Source organism: Rhinatrema bivittatum, chromosome 2, assembly GCF_901001135.1.
Source record: "Rhinatrema bivittatum chromosome 2, aRhiBiv1.1, whole genome shotgun sequence".
In the NCBI taxonomy this organism is placed as follows: Eukaryota; Metazoa; Chordata; class Amphibia; order Gymnophiona; family Rhinatrematidae; genus Rhinatrema; species Rhinatrema bivittatum.
Window position 1 is genome coordinate 24,036,778 of NC_042616.1, and position 21,652 is coordinate 24,058,429.

General features: G+C 45.9%; 1 protein-coding gene across 2 annotated transcripts in view; it reads left to right on the forward strand.

Annotated features, from left to right (window-relative positions):
• LOC115083681 (oocyte zinc finger protein XlCOF6-like) overlaps nt 1–15,672 on the forward strand; it is a 29,002-nt gene extending 13,330 nt beyond the window's left edge. Inside the window, exons 3-4 of one of the 2 annotated variants that reach the window (XM_029587642.1) lie at nt 12,230–12,353; nt 13,884–15,672. In XM_029587642.1, coding sequence (XP_029443502.1) covers nt 12,230–12,353; nt 13,884–15,652 — 1,893 coding nt within the window. In that variant the 3' untranslated portion in view covers nt 15,653–15,672. Of the gene's footprint in view, nt 1–12,229; nt 12,354–13,880 lie in introns of both variants that reach the window. The other variant, XM_029587641.1, reaches the window with a different exon arrangement.
• Nucleotides 15,673–21,652: the final 5,980 nt, after the last annotated feature.

Here is a 21,652-nt window from a genome sequence, read left to right on the forward strand (position 1 = left end):
TCCTGAGTCTGCCCCCTTTCACCCTCATCCCATGACCCCTTGTTCTGGAGCCTCCTTTCCTTTGAATGAGGCTCACCTCCTGTGCATGGAAACCTTGCAGGTATTTAAATGCCTCTCTCATATCTCCCCTCTCTCACCTTTCCTCTAGGGTATTCATGTTTAGATCTTTAAGTCTATCCCTATATACTTGAGAATGACGACCACTGACCATTGTAGCCGCCTCCCTCTGGGCCGACTCCATCCTGTTTATATCCTTTGAAGGTGCGGTCTCCAGAATTGTACACAGGAATCCAAGTGAGGTCTCACCAGGGATCTATACAGGGGCAATGACTCCTCCCTTTCTCTGCTGACCCTTCCTCTCCCTGGGCATCTTTCTGGCTTTTGCTGTTGCTTTCTCCACCTTTTTGGCCTCCTTAAGATCATCAGATACAACCACCCCCAGATCCTGCTCTTCTTTTGTGCTTAGAAAGATTTCACTGCCCAATACTTTACCTCTCCCTTGGGTTTTTGCATACTAAATACATAACTGTATTTTTTTTTTTTTTGTATTAAAGTTTTATTAATAAGATTTTCCAGAAATAACAAATGCTCAGTAGTTGGAGTCATCAAACATTATGCAACTCTAGAACAGATCCCGCCCCTTACTCCTCTCCCCCCAACATCGCATTCATCCTCACTAAGCCAGGAAAGCTGTACTCTCGTCTTTGTCCTGGACGTGGAGAAAATGCTAAAGTTCTTTATATCTTCCAGGTGTATTGCATTTAATCGCTGTCAACCTTTCCATCCGGTGGATATGCAGAAGACGTTTATAAACCGAAAACTTGCTAGGAGGGTTTTTCACTTTCCAATGAGCCACTGTTTTGCAGCACGCTGCCAATAAGATTTGCGATATCAATTTGTCCATTTGCGTTCCCTCCACCGGAGGGGATAACAAGACCCAAAGGGTCATTGTCCACAGAAAATCGAATAATGTTCTTATAAGCCATATCCCCAAAAGGGGTAATGCCCGGGCAAGACCACCAGATATGCCACATGGAGCCTCGAATCCCTCAGTCCCGCCAACACAACTCCTGTCACATTAGGAAATCTGGCTTATAGTCTGACCAGCGTAGAGTACCCAACGTAAATACATTTTAAAAGAATTAAGCTGCAACTGACATTATCCTAACTGCCACCTAATATCCTCCCCCCCCCCCCCCCCCCCGCCTCTACTTCTACCAAGGCACCCAAATCCCTCTTCCAATCCTTTTCATACTTAATCAATCCTTCCAGCGGAGAAGTGCAGTTTAAGCATATAAGAACATGCGATAGTGGGTCAGACCAAGGGTCCATCAAGCCCAGCATCCTGTTTCCAACAGTGGCCAATCCAGGCCATAAGAACCTGGCAAGTACCCAAAAACTAAGTCTATTCCATGTAACCATTACTAATGGCAGTGGCTATTCTCTAAGTGAACTTAATAGCAGGTAATGGGCTTCTCCTCCAAGAACTTATCCAATCCTTTTTTTAAACACAGCTATACTAACTGAACTAGATAGGATTTTAGACAGTGCTGGGGAGGAGTTGGCTGTCATGGTACATGTGGGCACCAATGACATAGGAAAATGTGGGAGGGAGGTTCTGGAAGCCAAATTTAGGCTCTTAGGTAGAAAGCTTAAATCCAAAACCTCCAGGGTAGCATTCTCTGAAATGCTCCCTGTTCCACGCGCAGGTCACCAGAGGCAGGCAGAGCTCCGGAGTCTCAATGCGTGGATGAGACGATGGTGCAAGGAAGAGGGATTCCGTTTTGTTAGGACCTGGGGAACCTTCTGGGGAAGGGGGAATCTCTTCCGAAGGGATGGGCTCCATCTTAACCAGGGTGGAACCAGACTGCTGGTGCTAACCTTTAAAAAGGAGATAGAGCAGCTTTTAAACTAGAACAAAGGGGAAAGCCGACAGTTGCTCAGCAGCGCATGGTTCTGAGAGAGGTATCTTCAAAGGATACTAATGATGCATTAGAATTAGGGCATCCCGACAGTGAGGTTCCAATAATTAGAAAAGTAGTCCAAGTGCCTGTAACTAAAAACTCACCTGAGCTAAAAAATTCTAACTTATCCCTATCAATTAAAAAGCAGAATGAAAATACAAACAAAAAACAAACTTTGAAATGTTTGTATGCTAATGCCAGAAGTCTAAGAAGTAAGATGGGAGAATTAGAATGTATAGCAGTGAATGATGACATAGACTTAATTGGCATCTCAGAGACATGGTGGAAAGAGGATAACCAATGGGACAGTGCTATACCGGGGTACAAATTATATCGCAATGACAGAGAGGAGCACCCAGGAGGAGGTGTGGCGCTTTATGTCCGGGATGGCATAGAGTCCAACAGGATAAACATCCTGCATGAGACTAAATGCACAATTGAATCTTTATGGGTAGAAATCCCTTGTGTGTCGGGGTTTTCAGGGGTGATGAGTCAGACGAACTGAACAAAATCACTGTGAACCTGGAAGATGTAGTAGGCCAGATTGACAAACTAAAGAGTAGCAAATCACCTGGACCGGATGGTATGCATCCTAGGGTTCTGAAGGAACTCAAAAATGAAATTTCTGATCTATTAGTTAAAATTTGTAATCTATCATTAAAATCATCTATTGTACCTGAAGACTGGAGGGTGGCCAATGTAACCCCAATATTTAAAAAAGGATCCAGGGGCGATCCAGGTAACTATAGACCAGTGAGCCTAACTTCAGTGCCGGGAAAAATAGTGGAAACTATTCTCAAGATCAAAATCGTAGAGCATATAGAAAGACATGGTTTAATGGAACACAGTCAACATGGATTTACCCAAGGGACGTCTTGCCTAACAAATCTGCTTCATTTATTTGAAGGGGTTAATAAACATGTGGATAAAGGTGAACCGGTAGATGTAGTGTATTTGGATTTTCAGAAGGCATTTGACAAAGTCCCTCATGAGAGGCTTCTACAAAAACTAAAAAGTCATGGGATAGGAGGCGATGTCCTTTCGTGGATTACAAGCTGGTTAAAAGACAGGAAACAGAGGGTAGGATTAAATGGTCAATTTTCTCAGTGGAAAAGGGTAAACAGTGGAGTGCCTCAGGGATCTGTACTTGGACCGGTGCTTTTCAATATATATATAAATTATCTGGAAAGGAATATGACGAGTGAGGTTATCAAATTTGCAGATGATACAAAATTATTCAGAGTAGTTAAATCACAAGCAGATTGTGATAAATTGCAGGAGGACCTTGTGAGACTGGAAAATTGGGCATCCAAATGGCAGATGAAATTTAATGTGGAAAAGTGCAAGGTGATGCATATAGGGAAAAATAACCCATGCTATAATTACACAATTTTGGGTTCCGTATTAGGTGCTACAACCCAAGAAAGAGATCTAGGCGTTATAGTGGGTAACACATTGAAATCGTCAGTACAGTGTGCTGCGGCAGTCAAAAAAGCAAACAGAATGTTGGGAATTATTAGAAAGGGAATGATGAATAAAACGGAAAATGTCATAATGCCTCTGTATCGCTCCATGGTGAGACCGCACCTTGAATACTGTGTACAATTCTGGTCGCATCTCAAAAAAGATATAATTGCGATGGAGAAGGTACAGAGAAGGGCTACCAAAATGATAAGGGGAATGGAACAGCTCCCCTATGAGGAAAGACTAAAGAGGTTAGGACTTTTCAGCTTGGAGAAGAGACGGCTGAGGGGGGATATGATAGAGGTGTTTAAAATCATGAGAGGTCTAGAACGGGTAGATGTGAATCGATTATTTATGCTTTCGGATAATAGACTAGGGGGCACTCCATGAAGTTAGCAAGTAGCACATTTAAAACTAATCGGAGAAAGTTCTTTTTTACTCAACGCACAGTTAAACTCTGGAATTTGTTGGCAGAGGACGTGGTTAGTGCAGTTAGTATAGCTGTGTTTAAAAAAAGGATTGGATAAGTTCTTGGAGGAGAAGTCCATTACCTGCTATTAATTAAGTTGACTTAGAAAATAGCCACTGCTATTACTAGTAACGGAAACATGGAATAGACTTAGTTTTTGGGTACTTGCCAGGTTCTTATGGCCTGGATTGGCCACTGTTGGAAACAGGATGCTGGGCTTGATGGACCCTTGGTCTGACCCTGTATGGCATGTTCTTAACTAACCACGTCCTCTGGCAACAAATTCCAGAGTTTAATTGTGCTTTGAGTGAAGAAGAACTTCCTCTGATTAGTTTTAAATGTGCCCCATGCTAACTTCATGGAGTGCCCCCTAGTCTTTCTATTATCCGAAAGAGTAAATAACCGATTCACATCTACCCGTTCTAGAACTCTCATGATTTTAAACATGTTGCCTCTGGGAATCCCATTAATATTTCAGTTTCTCTGATCCTTTCCACTAGGGATTCCTTGACCAGCGCAAAGAAGAGTGGAGATAAGCAGGCATCCCTGCCTCGTCCCCTCCCCCCGACACACACACACACACATTTATTTTAACAGTGGCCCGGGGTGAAGCAGATAACCTTTGTATTAAACTGTATTCCCAATCCATGCTTTTCTAGAACTTTTTTATACTTAAATTGCCAATGGACTCTTTCAAAACCCTTTTCGGCATCCGTCTGTAAGAGTAAAGCTGCTTGATTAACATCCTTTGCAGCCCAAATCAGATTTCAGACCCGCCGACTATTTATAGCTCTGCGTTTTTACAGCTTTAAATCTTAGCTGCCAGACCCTAGCTCCATTCCTCGAGCTTCACTAGATCCCGCCTCATGATTTTGGTATCCTGGGCAAAAAGACAAACCTTTCCCGCCACTCCTTCCACAGTGTCGCTCGCGAAAATGTTGAGAAGAACCGGTCCAAGGACTGATCCATGTGGCACACGCCTGGTAATGCCCAACGCCTCTGAGTGATCTCCGTTTCCCACCTGCCCTCTGTGGCCTCCCGCTCAGTCAGATTCCAAGCCCCGTCACTCGCTTTCAGGGTCCATCTCAAGGGCGCACAATTTAATTATAAGTCTCCTGTGCGGAACCGGGTCAAAGGCCTTCCAGACGTCCGAGTGCTCTACGTCTAGCGCTCTCCCTTGATCCAACTCTCTGGTCAGCCAGACAAAAAAAAATCGATCAGATTGGTCTGACCTGACAGAGCCTCTACCTCTGGTAAAGCCCTGCTGCCTCCGATCTTGCCGTCCATTGGATTCCAGAATCTGCTCTCTCCCCTGTTTTTAGCAGAGATTCCAGTAAATTGCTCACCACAGAGTTCAGACTCGCCGGCCTGAATAGATTGTAGCCGAGTATAACAATATCCCATGTGTGGCTCTCGGTGTACCACATCTCCATGCCGGCCACTGCATCCACGTCGGCTTCTTCCGCGACTGCCTCCTGATCCAGGACTGAATTTCCCATACTAGGAGCGTTCGGGCACAGAGCTCTCCAGATGTTCCTCTTTTTTCCCCATTTCTATACAAGTGTTTAATATTTTACCACCCATCCCCGACCATCCTCTCCTGGTTTTCCATTCCATCTTTATGCTGCTGATTCCCAGATTTACCTCGACACCAGGAATCCAGTCCCAAATCTCAGCTTCTTGTCTGACATTGCTGCCTGGATGTCCCTCCACCACCTTAAACTCAACGTGACCCAGACAGAGCTCCTCATCTTTCCCACCAAACCCACTTCTCCTCCTCTTCCTCCCTTCTTTCTGTATTTCTGTGAACAACACTGTCCTCCTCTCTATCCATTCCCACCTGCAGTTCAAGCTCCTCTTACTTGGCTTCAGGAGTCTTCACTCTGCAGCTCCTGAGAACATAAGAACTTCCCATACTGGGTCAGAGCGAGGGTCCCATCAGTCCCAGTGTCCTGCTTCCAGCAGTGGCCAATCCAGGTCCCAAGTACCTGGCACGATCCCAAAGAGCAGCTTCTCACTACCTCTCCTATCTTACCCTCTTACAGCCCTCCTCATGCAAGTCCCTCCTATCTATGCCTTCTCCTCTACCCCCAATTCCCGACGCCGTGCCTTCCTCCTGCCTGCACAGTGTGCTTGGAAGAGACTTCCTGAGCTGCTGCGTCTTGCCCGCTCTCTTGCCTTTTTGAAATCTTGTCTAAAAACCCGCCTTCCTCTTTGTCCTGCCAGACCTCCTAGCAGCAGATGGGGGGAAGGGTGCAAATACTTCCCTTCTGACGTCGCCACCGTACTGGCAGGCCCAGCAGAGGGGAAGTCGGCAGTCCCTGCCTCCAGCAGATGGTGAGGGGCTCAGATGGAGCTGGTCCAGCAGCAGGAGGAGTGGCCCCTGGGCAGAGGGCCTTCTGTAAGGTCGCTTTCCCTAGGATCCAGGGCCGGGGTGGGGAACCTGTTGGGACAGCAGCCTCCGTAGGCGTGATCTTCCCTTCCCAAGGTAAGAAGATGGTTCGGTCTCCTGGTTTTTCTCTGGAAGGCAATTAGACTGGGAGTATTAAAAAAGAGTGAAGTGAAGAAACAGATGAGCCTGAAGGAAGCACAGCCAACCCCAGGTTTGGGAAAGGGGGAGGAAGTGCATGCGGGACAGAGCCGACGGGTCCCTATCGTTGCAGGGCCGTTCTTCCAGAATTGTGGTGGCCACAGGCAGGCCCCAGTAGAGGAAGGGGGCGGTGCCGGAGCAGAGAACAGCGCAGCAGGAGCGTCCTTTCCGGTGCTGCTTGAGCCGGCATCGGGCCAGTCGGGCCACTTGTCCATGGCATCAGAAGGAGGGCCGGGCCCAGCTGAGCAGCACCAGCTGCCTGGGTCACCGTGAGAGGAGGCCTTGGAGTTCTCCACTAAGGTTTTTTTGTGTTTTTTTTTTCCAGGCCTCAACCACAGACAGCCTGGGAGGATTGGAGGCCCACTATGGAAGGGCCAGGGGGGTCAGAGGAAGGAAGAGGTTAAGGAGCTGGGGGCTCTGATCTCAAAGGTCACACAGGTGTCGAGTTTAAAGGAGGACCAGCCTAAAGCAAGAATGAAAGGGGCAGTCCCATTCTGGCTGGGAATAACGTAGGCCTTCCGAAGCTTGGCCCATCCATTCAACAGTCCAGGACGTGCTGGCAGCGGAAAGGGAGAGGCCGACGTCGAGGCTTGGGACCGTGCAAAAATTGTATCTTCTGGATAAATTGTAAAAACCTGACGACGATCCCGATGGAAGGGGGAGCAGCCCTGAAAGGTCCCCGAAACAGGAAAGCAGAGAGATTTGCTAAAGAAGGGCTTTGAGCTGTCCAGGGGGCTATCTGTGGCCAGGGCTTTATTACTGTGGGCCAAGCAGAAGCCAAAGGCAGAGCAGTAGCCTTGGCTCTCGCAGAGTCCGCGGGAGCATTTGTGGCGGACGGGTACCTTTTATATGACCCTCATGGGTAGCTGCCAAGCAGGCTGCAACCCGGGGGAGCCTGACTGCCACGAGGTCTATGAGCGAAAATCTGGGCAGCAGACTCTGCATCCGAAACCAAGCTAGGGGAAACGAACCTTTTTAGATGGAAATGATTGTGCGGAGAGGAATCGGAGAAACTTGATTAAGGATTTGGGAGGTATGAGGGTCCTAGAGACAGTGGCCCAAAGACTACAAACAAAGGTCCCTGTCCATCAAGGATCCCAGGCAGATCGCAGCCCTTTCCAGGCAACAGGCAGTTCACTAAGGAAGGAAGTGCTCGAGCTCTGCTCAGTGAAGAGAGGTGCTCAGACGAAGTGCAGGCCCACTAACCTCCTCCTCTAGTTGGGGGGGGGGGGGGGCGTGGGCAGGTTGCAAAACTTTAATCACGAGTGGGCCAGGATGAGGGAGGACCCATGGGTCCTGGCTATCACCCAGACCTAAGACTTCTTTCTTTGCTTCCCCGTTCAAGGCAAACAGAAGAGAAAGCTGTCTTGCAGACCCTGGACGGGTTAGTCTAGTTATGAGTCGTCACATTGGTTACCAATCGAAGAAAAAGGCGATCGACACGCATAGTGCCAAAAAGAGCACCACCTCCTTCCCATGTAGCCATGCATGGAGAGTCCTCTAAAGTTGTCCCCAAGGAGAACGGACACCGTGTCGCTTCTGCAACTCTTACAGGAAGGTCTGGACAAAGGGTCCAAGGAGCAGGAAGTGCGTGCTTCGGCGGGCCATTTAGAAGAGTCTCCGTTGCCACCCAGCCAGATGTGCTGCGATTCCTAAGGGGAGCACAGCAAGTTGAGACCACTGCTTGGGATCTGAATCTTGTGTTTCAAGGCACTGGCCAAGGCACCGTGGGGAAACGTCTCTGAAGGACCTGGCACTGAAGACAGTAATGGTGCTGGTGGTTTTCCTAGCAAGGAGGATTTCGGAGTTACAGGCCCTGTCTTGCCAGTGACCCCTGCCTCTCCTTTTCAATGGAGAAGGTGATGATCAGGTCAGTACCGGCCTTCCTTCCGAAGGTCGTATCAGAATTTCGTTTCAGGCAAGCCATCACACTGCCAAGGTTCAGGAAGGCCGAGTGTGTAGGAACGCGCAGGGTCTTCAGATTCCTAGGCGTTCGCAGGTTTCTTTTGAGATACTTGAAGGTGACTAATGACTTCGGGAGGGGCGGGTTCTAACTTTGAGGCCTTGCATGCCACCTCTTTATTGTGATAATCGCCAGGTGGATCAGGGAGATGATAGCAGCAGCTTATCTAATGAGAAACGAGCCAGTCCTGGAGGGACTAAAGGGCCCGGCCCATGAGGGCGCAGGCAACGTCACGGACAGTTACTCCCGAGCACACGTTCACGAAACGTTACAGGCCGCACCTCTCTGAGGGGGAAGGGGACTGAACTTGCCTCCAGTTCTAGAGGCAGCGTTGGGGAATCCCGCCCGGGACGAGTACAGCTTAAGCACAACCCACAGGTCACTGGTCTGGCAGGATGAAGAGGAAGGATCAATTAGGTCTTGTCTGCTAATTTGCTTTCCTCGAGTCCTGACAGACCAGTACAATTCCCGCCCGAAGGGAAACAAGGAAGCACAGGCAAGTAAAATGATTACATAGGACAGTAAGTCAAGGAAGGGGGGAGCACTGTATGATGTGAAGGCAAGTTGCTCTCCTGCTTTCTTTGTTGTGGTTATTTCAAGATCTAAGTTCCCTTCCTTTTTTTCTTTCTGAGTTTATGGACTCTGTACTGCAGGAAGTAGGGAGCTAGAGTTCCAAGGAACCAGGAAGGCACTCATCCCAGGGACAGGGATCGCAGTCGAGGGAGCAGGCCAGGTAAATGAGCTGATAAGTCTCCCTAGATCAAAAACAAAGAATAGAGAGACGAGAATATGCACCATGCTTCATTTTTTTTCCATTTCATTTATTTATTGCTTAACACAACAAAATTCTCCTCTACAGTGTTTAGAATATTGTCTAGCCTGTCCAGAAAATCAGTGTGAGACGTATTGGGAGCATACACATTTAGAATGGTATAGATTTCTTTATCAATGTCTAACTGAACCAGCAGGAACCGCCCCATGGGATCAGCTATATGTTGGATTACAGTTCCCTTGCGGAGTAAAATGCTGACACCAGTGTATTTCCCTTCCGCAGTGGCTGCGGCGTGAAATTGATGGAGGTAAAGTGGCCACTGGAGCAAATGTACATATTTTTGTTGCAGATGTGTTTCCTGTAGAAGTAGGACATCTGCCTGTGATTTCTGCGCTTCCTGCTTAAGATGTTGCCTTTTTTGAGGACTATTAAGACCCTTCACATTTAAGGACCATAATTTAATGGACATCATAAAGAATATCTAGTCAAATTTCCTCTTGCGCACCCTACCCTGAGTATGAATCTCCCCGCTATACGCATCACCGTCCATAAAATGGTGCCCCCAGTATGCATCACCCCCAACGCAGTATACATTCCCTGCTCCAGATCATGAGGTATATTCATTCTGGTGGATAATGTTTGTGCATTCCTAACATAGTAAATAATTTTTTTAGTCCCTCCTGAACCCCCCCCCCCTCCTCCCCGAATCTGCCTATTTGCCTCACAGAACTGTGCTAAGGACAGTCCGTGACGGCTGTGGGGGTAAGAATCGATCACGGAGCCCGCCCCCCCTCATCCCGAGCCCACCCCGCCGACCCCCCCCCATATCACAGTATAAATAAACCTCATTTTAAACCATAACCTGAAATATGATTACATGTGGAACCATCATTACTGTAGTCATGAACCAGAGTCCATCGTATAAGATCTTCACTCAGCTTGCTCGCGGAGAAATCGGCCTTTCCCTTTTTCCTGATCAGAGGAACTGTCTCCCGAGTTTCGTCTGAGCCTTTTCCCTCCATTGCGGACTCTCTGCCAACATGGTGTCTCCATAGGTGCGGTAGAAGGCCGACCCCTTGAGTTATTGGTAGTGGTGTTCACTTGATGACCTGCTGATCGTAAGATGGCCGCAGCCTCCACTAAGTTCTTAGCTGCGGTGGTATTGCCATCAATAGTGATTGCAATGCCGAAGGGAAATAGCCAGCGGTATCTTATGTTCTCCTTTCGAAGTAGTGCTGTGATCTCCTTGAATTCCATCCGCTTCTTCAACGTCAGTGGGGAGAGATCCGTGAAAATCTGTATTTGGTGGGATTCCCATTCCCACGCCGCTTTCTTCCTTGCAATCTGATAGATTTGATCTTTCACCGGGAATCTAGTGAAACACACTATATCTCGTGGCCTGCCAGTGATTCTGGGGCCCAGAGTCCTATGGGCACGCTCCAACTCCACCTGCATAGCAGAATCATGGCCTTCAGTGTTATCTGTGTCATGTTGCAGAAGGAAAGCGCAGAACCGCTGAATCGTTTTCTCACAGTCAGCATACATTTCCGTATCTGGTATGCCCCTGAATCTCAAATTTGTTGCGCCTGCTCCTGTTTTCCAAATCTTCCACTTTAGCAAGTAAAGCGTCCGAATCCTATGTAACCCTTTGTACTGATTTGTTTAAGCCGTCCAGTTTCTCAGATTGTGCATCTAGGCGCATATCACAGTCATCCACTCGTCTCCCTATATCTGCCATGTCTTCCTTTAATTGTTGGATGGTAGATAAAAGTTCCTTTTTGTTGTCTTTCATTTCCTTTCTTATGTCCCCAAACCAACGGCGAAAATCATCTCTCGTGGGGATATCAGGTACTGCCATCGGCGCTCTCCCCCTCGGGTGCCGGCTCACTCGAGTCCAAGGTTCTAAGTGTGCTCTCAGGCCCCTCTTCCAAGTCGGGGAGTTTAGAGAGCGCAAATTGTTTAAGATCTGGTCCTTTTTTACGCTGTGCCATCTCGCTGGTTTCCGCTTGCGATTTCGGGAGGTTTACAAGCTTTATCTGTATTTTGCGCAGCGGTCTCGGCGGGATTCGGCCCGGGCTGCACGGGAGCTCTAGGTCAGGCGGCCATCTTGCTCTGCGGCGAGAGTGCCCCAAGGTGAGATTTTAAACTGCATTCGCTTATGACCAGAGAGGGAGAAAGACACAGGAAGTCTCTTCCAGGCACTCGGCAGAGCGAGGCAGAAAGCAGGGATTCGGAAGGTGGTGGTGGAGGAGAAAGGCACAGATAAGAGGAACAGCGTTCACGAGGAAGGGAGAGAAAAGAGAAGAAAGGCAGTGAGGAGCTGCAGAGTGAGTGCATTTGTAGGGGAGGGAGAGAAGCTTGAACTGTAGGTGGAAGTGGACAGAGAGCCAATGTAGCGACCTGAGAAGAGGGGTTACATGATCATAGCGAGGTTAAAGAAAGAGAAGTCATGCAGCTGAATGTTGAAGAGATTGCAGTGGAGAAAAACGATTCAGCGGGAGGTCAGCAGAGAGCAAGTTACAGAAGGCTAAGCAGGAGGAGATACGAGAGGGGAGGAGTGTTTTGGCTCAGAGAGGAAGGGATAGATTTTAGCAGTGTTATAGAGGAGGAAGTGACTCACTTTAGCAGTGTTTTGGATGTGCAGAAGGAGGGAGAGGCATCAAAGATGACCCAAGGTTAGGGGCTGAGCAAACCAGGAGGATGAGAGCACAGTGAGCTCTCCTGATGTGACAGAATCAGATGTTCCTGATGTTCTGGATAATGCTCTGTTAGATCTGGGGTTTTATTATTCAGATTTATCCAGGCAGAGACGATTGATATTCTCTGTCTCTGGGATTAGACTTGTAAACCCCGAGGTCCAAAAAGGAAACTGAGTCCAGGGGAACAAGTCTGGCAGTTCCTGGGGATGAGGGGTCCTGGTGTCCCCTCTTCCATGATAAAATGTTATGGGATTATATCCAGCTGAGCCCCTCCACGTGTCCCTGAGTGTTTCTGGTTTGTGTTTCAGGTGCCGGTGACATTTGAGGACATCGCTGTCTCTTTCTCCCAGGAGGAAGGAGGTTGTTTAGATGAAGGAGAGAAGGAGATTTACAGGGATGAGAAGGAGAATTATGAGACCCTGAGCTCTGTAGGTAAGGATTGCATTATCTCCATTTTTAGTAAACACAGGGGATGTTTTACTAAAATTCACTTTTTCATGGGACATCTCTACATCAGAAATGTGAAAGCAGGCCTCAATTTAGCAATAGGTTCACAAGGCCTGTCCTCTCTCCCCCCTCCTCTCATCTTCTTTTTTTCCCCCATACCTGAGATCTCCTCTCTGTGCTGATACTTGAAATTGCTTTTCCTCAATAAAAAGAAAATACATTTTATAAGACACAAGCAAGGTTGGAAAACAATTTTATTTATACAATGTAATAGAAAAGATGGAAATGTTAGGGAAGTGAGAGATTAAGTGATCTGTGCTTTAGATATAGACATGCTATTGTATGTATATTAAATGTGGTTTATTTAAATTTGTTATTGTAACCCACTTAGTATGGAAGGTCCACTATAAGTGGATAATAAATATTTTTAAATAAGAACATGCCATACTGGGTCAGACCAAGGGTCCATCAAGCCCAGCATCCTGTTTCCAACAGTGGCCAATCCAGGCCATAAGAACCTGGCAAGTACCCAAAAACTAAGTCTATTCCATGTAACCATTGCTAATGGCAGTTGCTATTCTCTAAGTGAACTTAATAGCAGGTAATGGACTTCTCCAAGAACTTATCCAATCCTTTTTTAAACACAGCTATACTAACTGCACTAACCACATCCTCTGGCAACAAATTCCAGAGTTTAATTGTGCGTTGAGTAAAAAAGAACTTTCTCCGATTAGTTTTAAATGTGCCACACGCTAACTTCATGGAGTGCCCCCTAGACTTTCTACTATCTGAAAGAGTACATAAGCCCAAAGGAACCAGACCCACAGGAATCCTAAAGGACGGACCTGTGTGATCTCCAGCGTTCCTGTATTGCCACAGCTTTATTGCTGCTTGGATAAAAATGTCACATCATTAATGACAGGGGTAGGTAGGATCCCAACTCCTGTGTTAAAGGATCTTCACTGGCTCCCTGTGCAGAGTCGCTCTTAGGTGAAACTGATGGTGATATTCAGAAATAAAGTGTTTGATGTCTTCTAAGTTTGGAGGTTATGAGCCACCGATATCATTGAAGGCTGAAGGGACAGGGATGCTTCTGTTCCCTCTGCTCGTGAGTACTGATTGCTAGTAACACGTAAGGGAGCCTTTCCTTCCTCTGCATCTTTTATGTAGAAAGCTGTACCAGTGTGATTTAAAAGAATTGAGAAAGGGTCTGAAAACTGTGTAAAGATGTTTTTAATTTATTAATTTTGTTATGTTTAATCTGTTTTATTTGTGGTGAATGTGCATCTATCATTGTGACCCAGCTTGAACAAATGAATAGGAAGAGGTGGGGTATAAGTTTTTTTTTTATAAATAAAATAAACCACAGGAGCTCTATAAAGACATCACACAGGAGTTTTCACAGGGGTCTCCGTTCATTGTGTGATTCTTCAAAAAGTCTGATTCAGGTCATTGATAGCTTTCCATGCCATTGTCACTGACACATGATTAATTCCATCTTTTTCTATCCAGCAGACAATGAGGTCATACAGGAAGCAAAAAGGGAGGAGCATCGAGAAGAACACCTAGTACTGGTACGACCATCAGGAAATGTCTGTGAAAATCTTTCCCAGAGGACTGAGAGCGGAGAAACTAGCCAAAAACAGCAGGAATCTGAGAAGAAGCAGCGATACCTTACACGAGACTCACGGGGTGGAGTCACTGCATGTGAGAGAAGTGACAGGGAGCTCACAGACATCCCTGAGCACCAGAGACAACTGAGAGCAGAGAGACCCTTCCAGAGTAATAGTGATCACATGACTTCTGGCCTCCACCAGAAAGAGGAGAAAGGAAAGAAATCCTTTCAGTGTGACTTCTGTGGGAAAACCTTTGATAGGAAATGTCATTTTGTGTTGCACCAGAAAACCCACACAGGAGTGAGACCTTTTCCATGCTCTCAATGTGGAAAATGTTTCAAACAGAAGGTAACCCTGAAATTACACCAGAGAATCCACACTCAAGGGAACATTTTCACTTGTATTGAATGTAAGAAAATCTTTTCTTGCAGGGCATCCTTAGATAAACACCAAAGAACTCACACAGATCAGAGATCCCTTCATTGCCCTCAAGATGGGGAACCATACAGCTCTGAGTTTTCTATATTAAAGCACCATAAAATGGAGAGAGAAGAGAGAACACTTTCATGTTCTGAAAGTAGAGAGAATATCATTGAAAAGCAAGACCTAATAATAAACCAAGAATCACAGAGAGAAGAAGAATTATTCATGTGTACGGATGATCACAGAAATATCAATCAGAAAGAAAACTTCACCAGACAGCTAAAATTACAACCACGAGAGAGAGCAATTTCAAGTAATGAATGCAATAAAATCTTATGTGATCGGAAAGACTTTTCAGGAGACAGAAAAAAATTTACTGGTGAGAGACCGTTGTCTTGTATTCAATCTGAAAAATGCTTCAATAGGAAAGCAGATGTCCCACAACAGAAGAAAACTCCTAAAGAAGAAAGTCAATTTATATGTACTGAATGTGGTGAAAGCTTCAGTCAGAAGTGCAACCTCAAAACCCACCAGAGAATCCACACTGGAGAGAAACCATTTAAATGTATTGATTGTGGTAAAAGTTTCAGTCAGAAAGGAAACTTCAAATGTCACCAGAGAATCCACACTGGAGTGAAACCTTTTACATGTAATGAGTGTGGTAAAAGTTTCAGTCGGAAAGGAAGTTACAAATATCACCAGCAAATCCACACTGGATTGAAACCATTTACATGCTCTGAGTGTGATAAAAACTTTAGATCAAAGGGAGTACTCAATGTCCATCACAGAATCCACACAGGAGAGAAACCATTTATATGTAGTGAGTGTGGAAAAAGATTCAGTCAGCAAGGAAACTTCAAATACCACCAGCGAATCCACACTAGAGCGAAACCTTTTACATGTAATGAATGTGGTAAACGTTTCAGTCAGAAAGAACACTTCAAATGTCACCAGAGAATCCATACTGGATTCAAACCATTTACATGCTCTGAGTGTGATAAAAACTTTAGGACAAAGGGAGGACTCAATATCCATCAGAGAATCCACACCGGGGAGAAACCATTTACGTGTATTGAATGTGGTAAAGGTTTCAAACAGAAAGAACACTTCAAATGTCACCAGAGAATTCATACTGGATTCAAACCATTTACATGCTCTGAGTGTAATAAAAAGTTTAGGACAAAGAGTGGACTCAGTATCCATCAGAGAATCCACACAGGAGAGAAACACTTTTACATGTACTGAATGTGGGAAAAACCTTCAGTCAGAAGACTTCTCTCTTATTGCATCAGCAAATGCACACTGGAGTGAAACCAAATCTGTATACTTTGTGTGGTAAAAGCTTCAGAAGAAGGGAAGAACTTGAAAGCCACTAGAAGAGCCACACAAGAGTCGAATGCAATTCACGCACTCTCCTATAGTTTTGAAATTTGTAGACTGGACTGATAAGGATCTTAAATAATTGGATGTGGTGGCCATTCACGCCACACGAGAGATTCCACAATGGGTGCACATTGAGCAGGGACTCCTGGGCCATTTCCCCATATCCGCGCTGGCGTGGCAGCCACGCTCTACTTGGGGAGCTATTCAGTATCTCCCGTACGCGCTCTGCACCACTGTACGCATATGGGACAGATGGAGACCTTTGTTGCTAGGGGGGGAGAGCTACTCATTAATGACGCACCTCTTTACTAACACAGCCCTTCCTTTTCAGGAACGTTCCTTAGCTATTAAGCGTTGGTTGGGTGCTGGACTCACACGGTTACATCACATTACTCAACAAGGTGGGATGATACCCAGGGATACCTTATGCACTTTATACTCGGAAGAGACTATTGACTTCTTCCTCTATGCTAGGCTTCGTTCCTTTGTTAGCAGGGGGCTTCGTTCGCACACCGTGCGTACAACCAACACATTATTTGAAACGCTGTGTCAGCATGCGTCGGCTATTAAAGGTGTTATTTCTAAAATATACACACTGTTTAATAATATGCGGCCCTCAGAGTCTACATACCGGGTGTTGTGGGAATCTGACTTTGGGATCCAGTTGGATGATAGCGCTTGGGACACTATATATCTCATGGCTCGCAAATGCTCACTATCAACAGGACTCCAAGAAAATTGTTATAAAATGATTTACCGCTGGCATTACACGCCCGCTACACTTCATAGGTTCTATCCTTCTATCCCTGCTCATTGTTGGCGGGGCTGCGGAGATAGTGGCACGTATTATCATGTTTGGTGGCAATGCCCAAAGATCCGCACCTTCTGGTCAATGGTGTTTCAATGGTTAGCACAGATGATGCCAGTTACATCTACCATACAGCCTTGGCATGCTCTATTGGGGCTCCCATTGTCAGAACAAAACACACAGACACAGAAATTACTATTGCAAATCTTTATAGCAGCCAGAGCGGAGATCGCATTACATTGGAAGCAACAGGCGGCGCCAACCTTAGCTGGGGTTCAACATAGGGTACTATCTTATTACCAGCTAGGGCGGCTAACAGCCGTACACCGAAATAACGTACCCACTTTCCAGAATACTTGGTCACCCTTCACGACATGGTTAGACAATCAGAATTCCTCCTAACACTTTAGTTACTGACGGCAGTGTTGCACGTTATGGAGGCAAACTAGCGCCAAGTACAGCTCTCTTTCGAGGCTCTGGAAATGAGTATCTCGTATGCCCAGTCTTAGTAGTGGTTTCCCTACTCGCTTTGTCGTATCATGGACTCTGTATTCCAGGTTACAACTGATACTGGTTACTCATATGATTTTGGTTTTCTGTGCTGTACCCAATTTTCATGCTCTGTTTCATTATGTTTTGTCTTATTCTCCAGCAGGGGGAGGGTGGGTGGGAGGGATGAGGGGGGGGTTTGTTTACCTCTTATAATGGTAAATTGTCTCGGTGACACTTGTATACGCTAGTACCGGATGTAAGCTGTTCCTATCTGATCTGTTTTGATTCTTTCTCACACACTGTATTTGCGCTGTATTGGATATGTTCAGTTAACCAGATTTGCTCTTGATTTGTTTTGTATTATGTTTACCAGTTGAGACAATAAAACAGATTATATACAAAAAAAAAATAATAATTGGATGTGAGAAAAATAAAACTTCTCCATATCCATGAAGTAACCTGTAAGAGTCAGTGTATCCTGAGATTTTACATTCTAACAGCTGCTGGTGTGGGCCTTACAGATGCAAATACTCAAAACCATGCCGAAGTACGAAAGTGGCCAAAATTGGTCTCCATCCTTAAGCTTGAACAATTGTTATAAGTGAGACTACCAGTCCTTGAGGGGAAAGAAGCAATGGAATTTCAAAACAATAGAAAAATCTTTGTAAAGAATCAGAGCAGTAAACAAGGAAAATCAATTGCCAAAAGCACAAATATAGTAGAAAATACAAAGAGTTACTTCAGAAACCCCACATGGAGCAAAACCATGGCCCTGGAACAGTGAGTTTAAACATAGAGATGAGAAACTGATAAGTGCAGCACAGGGATAATGGATGGTTCACAGCCAGCAAAGAAAAAAAACTGGTAAAACAGACAAATGCAGGTTCTGTAAAACCAAACTAGAGGAGGTCACGTGGGGGATGAGTTGAGGCAGACGTGTGTGGCTTCAGCTCCCGACCCCATAGCCAACGAACACCGGCGAAAACATACCCGAGATACTATTGGAGGTGCTCGAGACTCAGGCTCCTTATAGCACATGTCGATTGTTAACTTCATGAATCGCTCGCCGGGGATTATGGCCGCAAGAGGTACCCAAAAAGAAAAAGCGAAAACCGCGGCAGAAAACAAAATGGCGCCGGCAGCGAGCGAAGGAGATAATTCTTCTTTAGGATCTGTGTCGGCAGCGGCTTTTAAGGATATAATCACAGCGGCGCTAGACGAAAAATTAGCCGGCATCTCGGATAAGCTAAATGAGGTGAGAGAAGCGCTTACCGAACTGGGCCCCCGACTTGAGCATGCAGAGGGCCGCCTTTCCGTCCTCGAGGATGACGTGACGGCTCAGGCAGGGAAACTAGACACGCAAGAAAAAGCCATGAAAGACGTTCAAAGTAAGCTGGACGATCTAGAAAACAGAGCAAGGCGCTCAAATTTACGCTTGGGGCTACCCGAGGCTGTTGATCAATCTGGCTCGGAAACCTTTTTAGAAACATGGCTGCCTGACGCGGTGGGGATACCGGAGCTGAAAGACCGGCTCATCATAGAGAGGGCCCACAGGGTAGGGGCCAGGAAAGAGACAGACCCGAGGCCTCGAATAGCCATAGCAAAAATTTTAAACTTTGCTCACCGTCAGAAATTATGGATTGCCTCCCGCAAGACCAAAGAAATCCTCTACCAGGGTTCCAAGGTACGGATCACGCAAGATTTCTCAGCCCGAGTTACACAACAGCGACGGGCCTTTTCTCCTGTCTGTGCAAAATTGGCGGAACACCAAATTAAATTTACCGTCTTGTTCCCAGCAATATTAAAAATTTGGTATGAAGGGAGCAGTAAAACTTTTGAGAATCCGGAAGCTGCTCATAAATATGTGAATACTCTATGTGCAAAACAGTAAGGGAGCACAACAATCAGGCCCTTGGAAAAAGTATGCGCCTGCCTTAGCTGTGTATGAGACTTGGTGATTAATGCTTTACTCACTGCAGCAAGCAATAACTTTTCAGTTTCCTGTTTAATTTAATATATATGTTCGAAGTTGGTTGTGGGGTGGGAACACTCCAATCGTGTCCTCGTGCTCTCCAGACGGAAGGTTCTCCGTTTGGGTGAAGCGAATAGAGAATAGGTTTATGATGGGTATGGGAAACGGGGTAGGGTTTGGGTATATGGGAATCAGGATGGGGAAACTACACATGAAACTGGAATATGTCAAGGGATCCGACCACAGGAAGCGGAGAATGCGGTCTAATGGACAGGGAGGCAGGCTAGGCTGGGAGCCTGCACCCCGCTGTTGTCAGCATACTGGTATATACTTTAGTATGAGACTAAACTGGACATACAATGGGTAAATACCGAATTATTTCCTGGAATGTCGATGGGTTAGGTACCCCCATCAAACGGAAAAAAATCCTTCAACACCTTCAGAGGTTGAAAGCCAACATCGCATGTTTACAGGAAACTCATCTCACTGACAAGGAAAGCGGTAAACTGCGCAGGGAATGGGTTTCTGACTGTTACTACTCTCCTGCGGTCGGCAGAAAGGGAGGGGTTGCGATCCTGGTTACGAAAGAGATACAAGATCCAGAGGGACGTTTCATTATTGTACAAGGAACGCTAGCGGGGAAACAAATGACTTTATGTAACATCTATGGTCCGAATGTACCTGATAATCATTTTTTGCCAAACTAATCTCATTAATATTGGCCAATATCCAGGGAGATCTTCTGGTGGTCGGAGATATGAATTGTGTGTCCGATGCTCATCTGGATAAATCTCAAATCCCAAAGGGCTTTCGACCCAGTAGACTTTCCGGTGTGGGGCAGCTTTGTAAACATTTGGGCCTTGTTGATCCTTGGCGCATACTAAATCCTACTGCTAAGGAGTATACTCACGTTTCTCGAGCCCATAATACTCTCTCTCGAATAGACTATATATTACTGGAGGAGCGTTTATTCGCTAAGGTGGAAAAAGCGGACATTGGAGCCATAGTGGTGGCTGACCATGCGCCCATCTGGGTGGATTATTGGGCTTCTTCAGTGCATACTGACAAAAAAAGATCCTGGCGTCTTCCCGGACATCTTATACAAGATGTAGAATTTCACAAATATTTAAGACATAAATGGGCAGAATTCCAAGAGAATAATCAACAACACCTGAATGATCCAGCTTTATTCTGGGAAACAGGAAAAGTAGTTATGCGAGGAGAGATAATTGCCTATACGGTAAAGAAAAGTAAGCAACTTAACAATACCATCATAGAGTTGGAATCTCAATTGCAAAGGGCGAAACGTCAATTAGCTGAGCTCCCCTCCGCTGTTAATACAAAAGCGTATTGGGCTTGTGTTCATTCCTTAAATTCGCATCTTCGTCTACGGGCGCAGAAATCTCTTCAAGCGTCAGATCACTATTTCTACCGATTTGGTAATAAGTCAAGTAAATTGCTGGCCAGATTGATAGCTACCAAACAGAGAAAACCTTATATTAACGGGTTGAAAACCAGCGGAGGAGAGTATGTGACCAAGACTGAGGATATACTAGAAACTCTTCGCAAGTTCTATGAATCTCTATACAGGGAGGACAGGGAAGGCGGTCATCGCGAGGAAGATTCCTTCTTTTCGAATATACAGTTACCCTCTATTCCTGAATCTCAGAAGGAGTTCTTGACACGGCCTATTTCAGCAGGGGAAATAGCTGGGGTGTTAAAAACTGGCAAGTGTAATAAGTCACCTGGCCCCGATGGATACCCATTGGAGTACTATAAGATTCTGAATACCGGCATTGTCGACAAACTAGCCTTATTCTTCAATCATGCGTGGTGGGGTGGTGGCTTCCCGCCTACTTTCAATGATGCCTACATCACGGTCCTCCCTAAACCGGGGAAGGACCCCCTACAGGCCGCATCATACCGACCAATATCACTATTGAACTTGGATTTAAAGATTTATGCGAGAATATTAGCCATGAGAATGGGGGCGGTCTTACCTACCCTGATTTCACCTTTTCAAGCTGGGTTCGTGAGTGGCAGAAATGCAGGGGCGCATGTCTTTCGATTAATAACAGCCCTAGAAGCCTCCCATAGGTTGCAACACCAAGCAATGGCTGTGGGGTTCGATTCGGAGAAAGCTTTTGATCGTGTGTCGTGGGATTATATGTTTTCTGTGATACAGCGATATGGATTTCCCGACTTGATGATTAAAGCGATCTCGATTCTGTACTGTACACCTAAATCCTATATTGTGGCGAATGATTCTACTTCTCAGGAGGTACATATTCAGAGAGGAGTCCGACAAGGCTGTCCCTTATCTCCAATTCTCTATATCCTCTCATTGGATCCGCTACTTCGCAAGTTAGCCCAAACTCAGGAGCTACAGGGGCAGAAGGTGGGGGGAACCACCTTTGTAGTAGCAGCCTTTGCAGATGACATGCTTATATATTTAACCAATCCGACTGTGGCGCTGCCGATAGTATTGGATCTTCAGAGAGCCTTTGGGAGTTTTGCTGGCTTAAAGATAAATGTCAAAGTCCGAGGCTTTAGATGTTCTAGGAACTTTACAATCCACATGGCCTGGTCG